At 33.5% G+C, this 11,548-nt stretch overlaps 2 protein-coding genes across 10 annotated transcripts; both read left to right on the top strand.

Moving 5' to 3' along the window:
* Positions 1 to 2,930: 2,930 nt before the first annotated feature.
* LOC109533882 (M-phase inducer phosphatase) lies at positions 2,931 to 6,182 on the top strand. The gene is made up of 3 exons (XM_019899392.2): positions 2,931 to 3,161; positions 3,877 to 4,914; positions 5,061 to 6,182. The coding sequence occupies exons 1-3, from the start codon at positions 3,112 to 3,114 to the stop codon at positions 5,314 to 5,316; spliced, it is 1,344 nt and encodes a 447-aa protein (XP_019754951.1). The 5' UTR covers positions 2,931 to 3,111; the 3' UTR covers positions 5,317 to 6,182.
* An 864-nt stretch (positions 6,183 to 7,046) lies between these two features.
* LOC109533896 (M-phase inducer phosphatase) lies at positions 7,047 to 11,310 on the top strand. Of its 9 annotated transcripts, none has more exons than XM_048670170.1 (5): positions 7,227 to 7,544; positions 7,950 to 8,237; positions 8,384 to 8,704; positions 9,474 to 9,803; positions 9,863 to 11,310. In XM_048670170.1, exon 5 carries the CDS (start codon positions 9,930 to 9,932, stop codon positions 10,866 to 10,868), a length of 939 nt encoding a protein of 312 aa, XP_048526127.1. In that variant the 5' UTR covers positions 7,227 to 7,544; positions 7,950 to 8,237; positions 8,384 to 8,704; positions 9,474 to 9,803; positions 9,863 to 9,929; the 3' UTR covers positions 10,869 to 11,310. The 9 variants fall into 9 exon arrangements, with proteins under 9 accessions (XP_048526125.1, XP_048526127.1, XP_048526128.1 ...); XM_048670171.1 differs by lacking the exon at positions 9,474 to 9,803 and having other exon boundaries at positions 9,863 to 10,615; positions 10,678 to 11,310; XM_048670168.1 differs by lacking the exons at positions 7,227 to 7,544; positions 9,474 to 9,803 and adding an exon at positions 7,047 to 7,220.
* Positions 11,311 to 11,548: the final 238 nt, after the last annotated feature.

Consider the following 11,548-nt stretch of genomic DNA (forward strand, 5'->3'; position numbering starts at 1 on the left):
ATTTCGTAATTACATACCGAATTAGGATTATTGAAACGGCGATAAATCCACCGGGAAAAAAAGGTCAACGGCCACGAGGGTGAAATAACAGTAGAAAAAGTTCACGCAGGGTAACCAGTGAAGCTCCAAGGGATAGCAAGAGCAGCTTTTCTTTTTTAAAATCTTCTACCTCTAAGCCCCACAGTTTTCCAAAATTTTCGTAGCTGTGCTAATAGGAACAATGTTTATTTTTTGAAACACTTTATTTATCTTATAAAAGGCCCAAAAGTGCAAAGCTCATGGCAAAAAATCAAAATTTAGCGATTTGTTAGTGAATTTGATAGAAACTTAATTGAAACTTGCCCTATATCCAACTAAAACGCATTTATTTCTTAGTAAACAATTAAAACGTATTCCTTTAAGTTTTATCCTACAGATAACAATACCTACATAATATAATTAAAATTTAATTAATATATATAGCTTTTTCCGATAGCTAATCGAATTGCGAAACGATAGCAATTTCCGTTTGGTAATGCTGATAATTTTATAAATGTTTATATTATACGTCAAATATATCCTACACATATTTGATTATTGGGTCTACTGAATGGTCTAATGGTATATTTTCGTAACTTTTGCATGCCCAAATACGATCGATATACTTAAAAAAGTTCAAGAGGTGATGCGAAATAAATGTTTACACATATCGCTTGCTAAAAGATGTAAGTACTGGATGTCCAATTATTGATCAAAGATAATATCTAAACGGTTTGCCTGTCTTTAGAAAATCAGGTAGGTAGTACCTTGAAGTTACACACGAAAGTTACAATTTTTGTCATGAATTTAAAAAATTGCCAAATGAAAAAAGTTTACAAAATTAGGTATTTGTTTTGATTATTCTGGAATTAAGTACCTACTATATGTAATTTCGATGTAAATTACAAATAGGTATTACCAAACCGCCTATAGAATAAAAAAATCAAATTGAAGCTCGACTCAAGTAAATCGACCTAAACTCAGTGCAAGGCTCAGTGAGTCTTCAAGACGGCCAAATTTCATATCCTTTCCATAAATTTCCTAATTTTTATTATATTAAGTATTCATCTTCTCACAAAGAACAGCATTGTATGGTTTTATCGCTATTTTGGCCTAGTTTTTTTTATTGCAATAATGATTTAAATATTTTTGAACCTTTCAAAGGTTACAGAGATAACGTTGTTTTGAATTAAAACTCAATGAGATCCAGGCAGCAATATTCGCAAGGATTGTCTTTCAGTTTCACTTTTTTGTTTGCATATTTAATGAAAAATCCATTGATTTCAAAATTAGGAATTTGAATGTTTAGAAGTCATTTTAAAGGCCATACGGATTTGTGATGTGATTTGTGGATTATTAGGGATGACAGCTGTTTGTGCTAAATATTAACGTGGTACCAAATGCTTGAAAAACACAATTTTTCAATATGTTTTGTTTAACTATAGTGTTTCTCGTTATAGGTACAACTGAAAATATATTAACGATAATTTTTCTTTTGCCTACTCTGTTTAATAGTTTGTTTTCGAGATCTTCGTACGGTTTTTCAGTTGAATGATTATTTGTATGCTAAATAAAGATAAAATAAAATGTGAATCTCCAGCCGAATTAATTAATATTGCAAGGAATGTTATTAGAGGTGCTTTAATCTGATGAACCATCGCTTCTCCATTTAAAAAAAATGCGTCGGTTGTAAGAAGTGAGTTATGAGCAATCCCATAATGGCGTATTCAATTTTCATTGAATTGTTTAATTATACCTGCTTCCAAATTGAACAATTATTATTCATCTTATAAGCTTGTGTTAGTATTTTCATTATGAAACAATTAGTTATACAGGGTGTCCCACCGGGAACCGCCGCGATCGATATCTGGTAAACTATAATTAGGAGAAATTTGAAAATTGGACAGTATGCCGAAGTCATTGGGGGCAAGCGATCTAAAGTATGTTTAAGATGGCGACACTTCCGGTCATACCTACATAGTAGGTATCAACTTGCTTATTTTAAATGGAACACCCATATCATTACATTTCTGAATTCAACTCCAAATTCTAAATATATTTCATGTATAATATCCGATACCTAAATCTAATTCCTCTGGAACTCATGTTTTGATGAAGCAACCGAGTTCATCCGCTTTGAACACAGCGAGGAATTTTCGAGTGTCTTGCTACGAAAACTACCAGAACTTATTGGTGGCTGGAATCAACGATTACACCACTAATCACGGTTGAACATTTTTGGGCTATTTGTAAAATCTTGTGGCATTCATAGCTTTTACACACAAAAAATATTTTTGTTTTCTTGCCATTTAACAATTTCAGACACTAACTGCAAACTTCGTAGTAAGTCATAACGTTCCTTTAAAATAAATATAAAAAATAATAATAATAAATATAAATAATATAAATAATAAAATGATGCCGTTTAAATAGAACAGCTTTTGTTTTATTAATTGTCAATTTAACTACGATTAACAGTTCCTTTCGTTCAAAGCAATTTTCCAATCAATTTATTTTACATTTTCGTGATGCTGTTTATAAAAAAGGCATTAGGACTTAGCAGATTGGATGTAGATACCTAATTGAAGTTCCAAAGTCATTCTCAATTCTCTCTTTCTAGTCTACATGAGAATAGCTAGTATGAGAGAGCAAGGTTAATGCTCAAACGAAAAAGTTTCACTCAAGTTTCCAATTAATTTGGCATTTTGCCGCAGGAAAATTGATGTTTTTGGAAATATTGCATATTTAGACTTATTTGGTGCAGCCGGAAAAAAACATTCGAATTTACATAGTTAACAGCACATGGAGGTTAATGTTTTCGCGCCCTACATGTCCTAACCTCCCCTATGAATTTGGAAAGGGCTGATGCCCCCTCCATGCTGTAACTGTAGTGTGGGGACTGAAATAAAGACAGTTGGACCGGTGTTTCTATCAGTCTTCGTTGAGTATTCGAGGCGACGGTTTGTCGGAGCTCATGGTAGTGTCGTAGTGGTGTCGAACTTTTAACGTCGTCCTTTAGAATTATGACCTTGTGATAAATTACAAAAAAAGACTACATTTCGCTTTGGATTACTTACTTTACACCTAAACAAAATGTGGGATTCAATTGAGAACAACTCCTGTGATTCCTGCGAATTTGCAAGGTAACTAAAACATCTAATCCTCTCGTGCTTGAATCGCGAGTTTCGCAGTGAAAGTGAAATTTTCTTAGCCTAGAACAGCTGACTCTCCGTTTAAACTTTAAATGGACCGTCTCAAACCGCTGATTTTACTTTGATAACTAGTGTGGATGATAGTTACACGTTTGGCCATCCACCCATTTGCGATATAAAAATTTTAATTGAAACATAAAATCGAAATCCATGTGAGTGTAATCAATTGAACTGAAATTCAACAAAACCAATTGGTTCAATTGCAAGAATGGTTTCAATTTAACACAAATTCTTAAGTGAACTAGTTCATTTTTTCCAATTTAAAAAGTTATATAGCAGATTTTTGCATTAAAGCTCAACTTTATGCTGTATTCGTTTCATAGGAGATGCAATGGCACGAATTGAATTTTTTGTTAGTATCAGACGAATTTTCTTTAAATAGAGCCACTCAATTTTCCCCATTCGCTTGAAAAGCATTTAATCTCAAGCAGACTTCAAACAGTTAGTCTCTTTCGTCCATAATAAGTCAAGGAAACGACAACTTAATATTTTTCGTATAAGTAGAACCGGTTTAACCAGCGCTTAAAATTGGGAACCCTCTGATTTGTTTCATTCATCAACGTTGAACACTGATCAGTAATATATAGAAAAAATACAAGCTAAGCCCTGTTCGTAATATAGTTATATATTCAAACATTTTTTACAGGAAGGAAATCTCGCAAGATGACTTTTTTGTTAAGGAGACAATCAGTCCATCCAAAAATGAATTATCGTTATTTGAGGAAGCAACTCCTATCACATCTTACTGCGGAACGAATTCTTCTCCTCACTTTCCCACAAGACGTTCATTGGACGATATGGACGCCTCTTCGCAAGACTCTGGATATGACACCGTCTTCCAGGCTGAAAATGGAAGATTTCTTTCCTATGCATCCCCTACTAGAGATCATTCATTCGGTTCTGGGTCAATTTGTTCCATGGAAGAAGACTTTTTGGAAGACTTTGCAGAAATTGAAACCATAGAAAAGCCAGCGATATTACCCAAAGATTTTAATAAACTCATTAGTGATCCACTAGTTATGAGGGCTAATCCTGAAGAGCACTCTTCGCCCAAAGACACCATCATAAGACCGTTATTTCGTCGTGCCTTGTCTTTGCAAAACCCAACAACTTCTAAAAACAGCAAAGTACGGACAAGCCTATTTGGTTCTGATGATGAAGAAAATAAGGAAAATCGATCATCGGTGAAAAGAGCTGAACCTCCTACAAGTATTGAAAATACTTTCATTAAGAGATCCAAATTTCTTATGGAGTATTCTTTTCCTCAACAAAAATCTACTGGAATGAAAGGACTTTTCAACAGACAATTTTCGGCAACCGAGGAAAGTATTATGTGTGCAGTTCAGAGATCATCAACTGAACCAGATTTAATCGGGGACTTTAGCAAAAGTTATTGTCTTCCCTTGATAAATGGCAGACACCAAGATCTCAAAGCCATTACTGCAGAAACTTTAGCTAAACTAATGAAAGGAGAGTTTAGCAACTCTGTAGAGTCTTTCAAAGTAATTGACTGCCGTTATCCATATGAATTTATCGGAGGCCATATTAATGGTGCCCTAAACATATACACAAAGGAACAAATCTCTGAATTGCTGGATAAAAGTACACTTCCATCTTCTATCTCAGGAAGAAGGCACATTCTCGTTTTTCACTGTGAGTTTTCCAGTGAAAGAGGACCAAACTTGTAAGTTGATCAATAATAATTATTAATTTGCCTTTGCTGTTTCATGCTTTATACCATCAAAATTTTAAACTCATTAATACCACAAAGCTGTATACAAGAAACAATTAAAAAATATCAAGATTTTAAAAATGTTCGTTTGTTTACAGATATCGTTACTTGCGTAAAGAAGATCGCACAAAAAATATGAGCGATTACCCTGCGCTCCAGTTTCCAGAAATTTACCTTCTGGAAGGAGGCTACAAGAGCTTCTTTCAACAGTTTTCTGAAATGTGCCTGCCAGTAGCTTACAAGGAAATGTTACACCCCGATCATGAGGACGATCTTCGTCATTTTAGACAAAAATCTAAGACGTGGAATGCGGATAGCCGCCCGCGACCAATGCGAAGTCTGAAGAGATTGTGAATGTTTTAATTTATTTCACCTTAATGAGTACAAAATATTTAAACCGTACGTACGTATCAGTTCTTTTGCCGTTTGAATTGGCTTTTTTTTTAAATTTTCGAATTGGTTTTTTTGGTTCGAATTAGTTCTTTTATTGTTCGAATTAGTTCTTGTTTTGTTCTATTAGTTCTTGTTGTTTTTACCAGCTTTTTCGACTGTTCTCAGTTTGACTCTGCTGACTGCTTTGGGTAATTTGTTCTTTAACATTACATAATGTAATTTTCTGATTAAAAATATTTTTAAACATTAGATTGATACAATTACATTCACGTAAGTAAGTCCTAGTCTTGTTAATTAAGATTTATTTTGTATATAAGAGTATATCCAAACAAAGTAGCTTTTTATGCTCAGTCATGGTATAATGAGGGGCCTTCTATGCAATGCTACCACCAAAGTTGTCGTTTGTTTTTCTTATTTTATTTAATGGACGTAATCGAACAAGGTTCACTTATTTATCATGTTTTTATTTGTTGAGTGCAATTTTCCTAGCAATACTTTTGTGATTATGCTTCCTCAACCAAATCTTTTTAATAGAGTGGCTCAACTCTTTCTGATTTGTTTGAAAAGCATTCTATATTTATTTAAACTGTATTTTAATTTAAGCGTAATTTCAGTATTTTAGAATATTTTGTGTGTTCCGAGCATAAATCAAGAGACAAGGTATACTATAATCAAACTTAGCTGATTTGTGTATTAAACAGACTGAATTATTATAACACTTGTTCTGCTTGATTTTTGTCTCTATATATACATATTTGTGGGCTAGTTTACGATATAATTATATCTGCTAAGATATTAATTTATGAATAAACAGTCTTTATTTGATATATTTCGTGTTTTATTATAATCAAGAGATTGACAAAATTATTTTGTTAATGGAGGTCATTTTTTCAAACTCAAATTTTGAACCCCGATTTTCGTTGGGTATCTTGCCTCAACATTTTTTAGACATAATTTTTCCACGTCCTTAATTAGTTTTTATTAATTTTCCATTAGTTTTGAAGCAAACCACTTCTGAAGATGCAAGCCACTCGTGCTTCCGAAACGTCAGGAAGAAATTCTACCGAACGACTGCCTAAAAACTCAGAAAAACCCATTAATTTCAAGCAATGACCTCTTTTGAAATTCCTTTTGATAAAAAAAATAAGTGTTGGAAGGTTGGAACATAACATAACATTACAAATTGTTTTTCAATAAAATTGTTGACTAAATGTTAGTTTTATCTAGTATTGCACCCTATTAAATAAAGATATTAAATACACATACTAATGGTGTATAGTCTATCTAATCAAACTAAGCGCGGGAAATTGAAGAAAGACTTATATGGTAAAGCCAGTCCAAATAGTTTCTCAATCAATATTTGCAATCAGTCCCAGAAACGAAACTGAAGTTACGATAAAATTAAGAATAATTGAATTGACAAAACTGCCGGTATTACAGAATGTTCTATTTGATCGGTTGAAAAAATATTTCAATGTTTATATCCGTTTAATACATTTCACATTTCACTCTTAATGAATAGAGCCATTAGGATCGAAAGCCTTTATAGCAGGTAACTTTCGAGCCACCATTGTTTACTGCTTAGAAAGTTTTCCCTTTTTCAAAGCATATCATATAGACAGGGTGGTAGCACCCACTCGAGAATTCTATATAGTACCTGTTCCATAAAATGTGCATTTTGGTCTCTCTACCTACCTAGAACCAAATTGATTTTTGCCGATCAGGTCTTTCGTACTCTTTGAGAGTAAACAAACCGCAAAAAGGCGGTTTAAGGTTAATATTTATTCGCCTATTTAAAGAACCCATGTTTCTTAAGCCCAGACACAAGCAGATTGGAAAATGTTTCATACATTTTAGATATGTAGGTACAGTGGCACATTCCATAGTGAATTAATAAGTATTTAAGAATATACGCATGATTTGTTCTCAAAGTAGAATCACTTAACCTGTACGTTCGTCTATTTAAATCCAAGTTACAACTTGCAATCAATTTAATTATCATCATCATTTTCAACATAGCAAGTTATTGACATTTTTACCAGTATGTTGCTGTTATGAATACTGAATATTTAAGAGCATTTAAGACATGCTGATAAATAACAATAAGCTTCTATATTATGGTTATATCTCGTTATCCAAGTATCCAGATTTCTTCTTTCTTCATCAGGTAGCTACGACCCCTTACATTAGTAAGTATACAAATATATACAATTAAGTATAGGAAATATAATTAAATTCTATGATCAAGGGTAAAGTTTGAGCCTAAGTTTGCAATTCATATTTTAAACAAGTCTAAAAAGACACTTACAGCAAATTATCGATATAGAACAGATCGTTTTAACATAAAATCGATTTGAAACGATTTTGATTGAAAAAAATCTATTTCCTTCTCTAAAATTTCGTTATGTACGAAAAGCTGTTTCCCTTTTTACTATAGCAAAATCCTTAACTGGTGTTATTTGAATAATTAGAATTTCTTCCTGACGTTTCACAAGCACGAGTGGCTTGTATCTTCAGAGGTGCTTTGCTCGAAAGCTTCACCATTATATAAATTAACAAATTATGTATTAAAGTATGTATTCTTGCTTAAATAGGTTGTGGCCTAGCGCTTTCTGCAGGAACGTCATCATCAGGGCCTTTGAAGATGGAAGCAACTCGTGCTCGGAAAACGTCAGAAGAATTTCTAATTTACGGCGACACACAAATCCGACAAACTCACCAGTTTCTTTTAAAAATTGTTTTTTGTAACAAATCTTCTGATAGAAAACTAGTTTTATAAACAGTATTCTGATAATAAGCTTTTCCAGCGAATTCGCAAATTTTTGAAAACAGGCCATCAACAGGCGTCAAAGATTTCCTAGATAAGCAGGTACCTATATCAGGTAAGGTATACCTGCCAATTGAAATATGTGAAGCAAGAAATACGTTTGAAATTATTTTATGTGTTGTAAAGATCCTATAAAAATGTTTTTCAAAATTTAACTTTAATATATTGTAATGAAATGTAATGCTAATATTGTCTCTTCAGTAAATTGGCCATTCTTTTTTAACTAACAAGTGATCATTCAACATGAGAAGCATGTTTTGGGGTCCATCCCCTCCATAACTAACAGAAAGTCAGACAATCGTCACCACTTCTAATCCACATAAAAACCCATTGCACTCTTCGACAAGGTCTAGTAAAGGTCCAACTGAAGCGAAAAGGGCCTGTTAAATTTATCTACTCTAGCCGGCATCTGCTCGTCTTGACGCATTATTAAGATATACTTTTGGTGGTGTTCCGTCTTTGAAATATGTATTGTGAAGAAAGTGATACTGGTAACTTTGTGGAAGATGAATATGTTACAAGGTATGTTCTAACATCTCAATAACTAAAATTAGTAACTGCATGTTTTACCCTCGAGAATCTGTAATCAATGAATTATCATGATCCTCTAAAAATTTGTACGTAGCTACTTGAAAATCACGTGGTTATATAATTATATGAACGCCGGTCTTTTAAAGTGATGTAAGCCTATGAAAAATTTGAGATAAAATCTAGTTCAATAGCAATATGTGCTTTTTACTTGTGCACCATGTGCTTTTAATCTATGAGCCGTTTCCGAAAAAAATCGTTCAACTTTTGCAATACTGCGATTATTATACATTAATATAGTCATTGAACGCTCAAATATAAATACTTTGAAACTGGTAGAAGCGACAAAAATTTAATATTTGATTCGAAGATGATTGTATAGGAAATAACAAAGTAAAACGTGTGTGCGACTAATTTATCGAAGGTTCCAAACCTAAAATATGATGATATTATATCATTTCTTTACTTCTTTCTATATTAGCCCGTAAGTACTACTATCCAATTTTTGGTTCACAATTGCTACTATCGGGTCCCGCGGACCCACTACTTATTTGTCTTAACAAAACAAAAAAAGTCAGTCTCGTTTCTTCAATTTCATTATTTGTATGTTGTACAATAGATTCCAAAATATCATTTGTGAAAATAATTTCCCATGCATCTAAAGGGGTCTTTGGTGGAAAAACTGATATTTATAATGATATACATATAATATACAGCGTCTCCCGCAAGCACATGTTCTAAAGGGTACTGCGATATCTTTTAGATCAAAAGAAGAAGTAATAGTTTAAACACGTGCAGTAACAGATCAATATTGGGACCTATTCCCAATATTTTTCCAAATACTTATTCAAACAAAAGGCCGTACCTCGTAGCTCGACACCACTAACAAAGAGCAGAATATAAAGAAAGGAGTGAGACAAAGCATTTAAATTAGGCTTACCTGTAATGTATCGACGGCAACAAAACATAGAACTGGCGGTGAATAGGGCAAATTAAATTACAACGTGCAAAGTTTGACCTAGTCGACATTGCCAGACGCTATTCCCTTATGGGTTACGTTTGGTTTTACTTGCCCGGGAAATATATTAGTACAGTAAAACTTGCCACTAGCAACTTGACAATAATCATAATGTATGATATATTTATTTATAGGTCAAACGTGGAAGATTTGTCCTTATTCGACACCACTTCAAGAGACTCAGGATTTGAAGAACTTGGTATGGAGCTATCTACTGAGGCTGATTTTCTCGAAGAATTTGGTGAAATCAATGTGGCGATAAAAGCCGATTTACCACCTCACTTGGACGTACTTATAAATGGACCAGAATTGAAAATAAGTGATAGACAATCAACAACCTTTAGCGATTCCTGTTATCTTAAGGAAGTTAATCCATTAATCAATGGAAATAGCCAACAGGCTGACGCGGAGGAGTATGAAACTACGTTTTCCTTAAGAAAAAGAAAATATGTGACGACTCAAACTGAGACATGCAGTACCGTTTCTACAGAAAATAGTCACTTGAAATTTCATTGTTCGGAAGATGTAATCAAGTCAGCGCTGGAAAGATGCGAATTCGATCCCGATTTAATAGCTGACTTCAGTCGCTGTTACTCTCTTCCTTTGACTGTTTCCCGCCATCACGACTTGAAGGCTATTGCAGCTACAACGCTGAAGAATTTACTAGACGGAAAATTTAGTGGAAGAGTGCCCTCATTCACCATTATAGACTGTCGATACCCTTATGAGTTCCAAGGTGGACACATCCCCGGCGCAATAAACCTATATACACATGAACAGTGTTCTGCAATGTTAGAAGAAATCAGTTTCAATGGAAAACTAGATAAACCTAACGTCTTAATCTTCCATTGCGAATTTTCTGCTGAACGAGGACCAAACTTATACAGGTATATGAGGCAAGAAGACAGAAAGAAGAATATGCAAATGTACCCTTCACTGTACTTTCCAGAAATGTACATTTTGGAAGGGGGATATAAGCGGTTCTATGAGGAGTACTCAAATATGTGTTCTCCACCGAGTTATATCGAAATGCGTGATCCAAGGCATACCAATGATATGCTACTGTGTCGGCAAACTTCAAGAACCTGGGACTCAGATATGAAAAACTGCATGCGAAAGCGAAGCTCAAAGAAAAACTAGTACTACAGAAAAACTACTTGTATAGTACTGGTAAACTAGTACTATGCAAACTAGCATGTTTGTGTTTCTAAAAAGTTATTTTTGAAAGACATAATCATTACTATAGTATTAAGTTCAGTGCAACTAGAAAAGCACGTCATTAATTCGTGCAATTTGTGTAAAAGTGCAATCGTATAACTAGATCAATGTGAGTAACTTGAAATTTTTTTCTAAATTTAGTGTACCATGTATGTCAGTTTATAAAATCACATTCGATTTCCTACGTCAAGTCAATTGACAAGAATATATTCAAAATGACGCTAAGCGCCATGCCATGTTTTTTCAAATTATTGATAATTAGGAATAATTAAATTGAAAGTGATAAGCCCTATTGTTCTAACGGGTAAATAGCGATGTGATATCTAGGTTTAGAAGAAATAAATGATTGATAATTTACACTTAAGACTGAATAACTTTTTTTATTTCACACATCATCTTTTGAACCGAGTTTGCAACCGCATTTCATACCTCATTCATCCAATTATTTTTAGCTTTTTCTCACCTTTTTTGATTTTGTTCTTATCACAATCTGTCCTACTTCTAGTACATTTTATTTGAAACTGCTCTAAGGCAACTTTTCACTGAAAGCTTCCTAACGATAGCAATGAATATACTCTTAATAAATAATAATAATACTAATA

This window comes from Dendroctonus ponderosae, unplaced genomic scaffold (genome assembly GCF_020466585.1).
Source record: "Dendroctonus ponderosae isolate FM_Combo_2020 unplaced genomic scaffold, Dpon_F_20191213v2 Dpon_F_20191213_1, whole genome shotgun sequence".
NCBI lineage: Eukaryota > Metazoa > Arthropoda > Insecta > Coleoptera > Curculionidae > Dendroctonus > Dendroctonus ponderosae.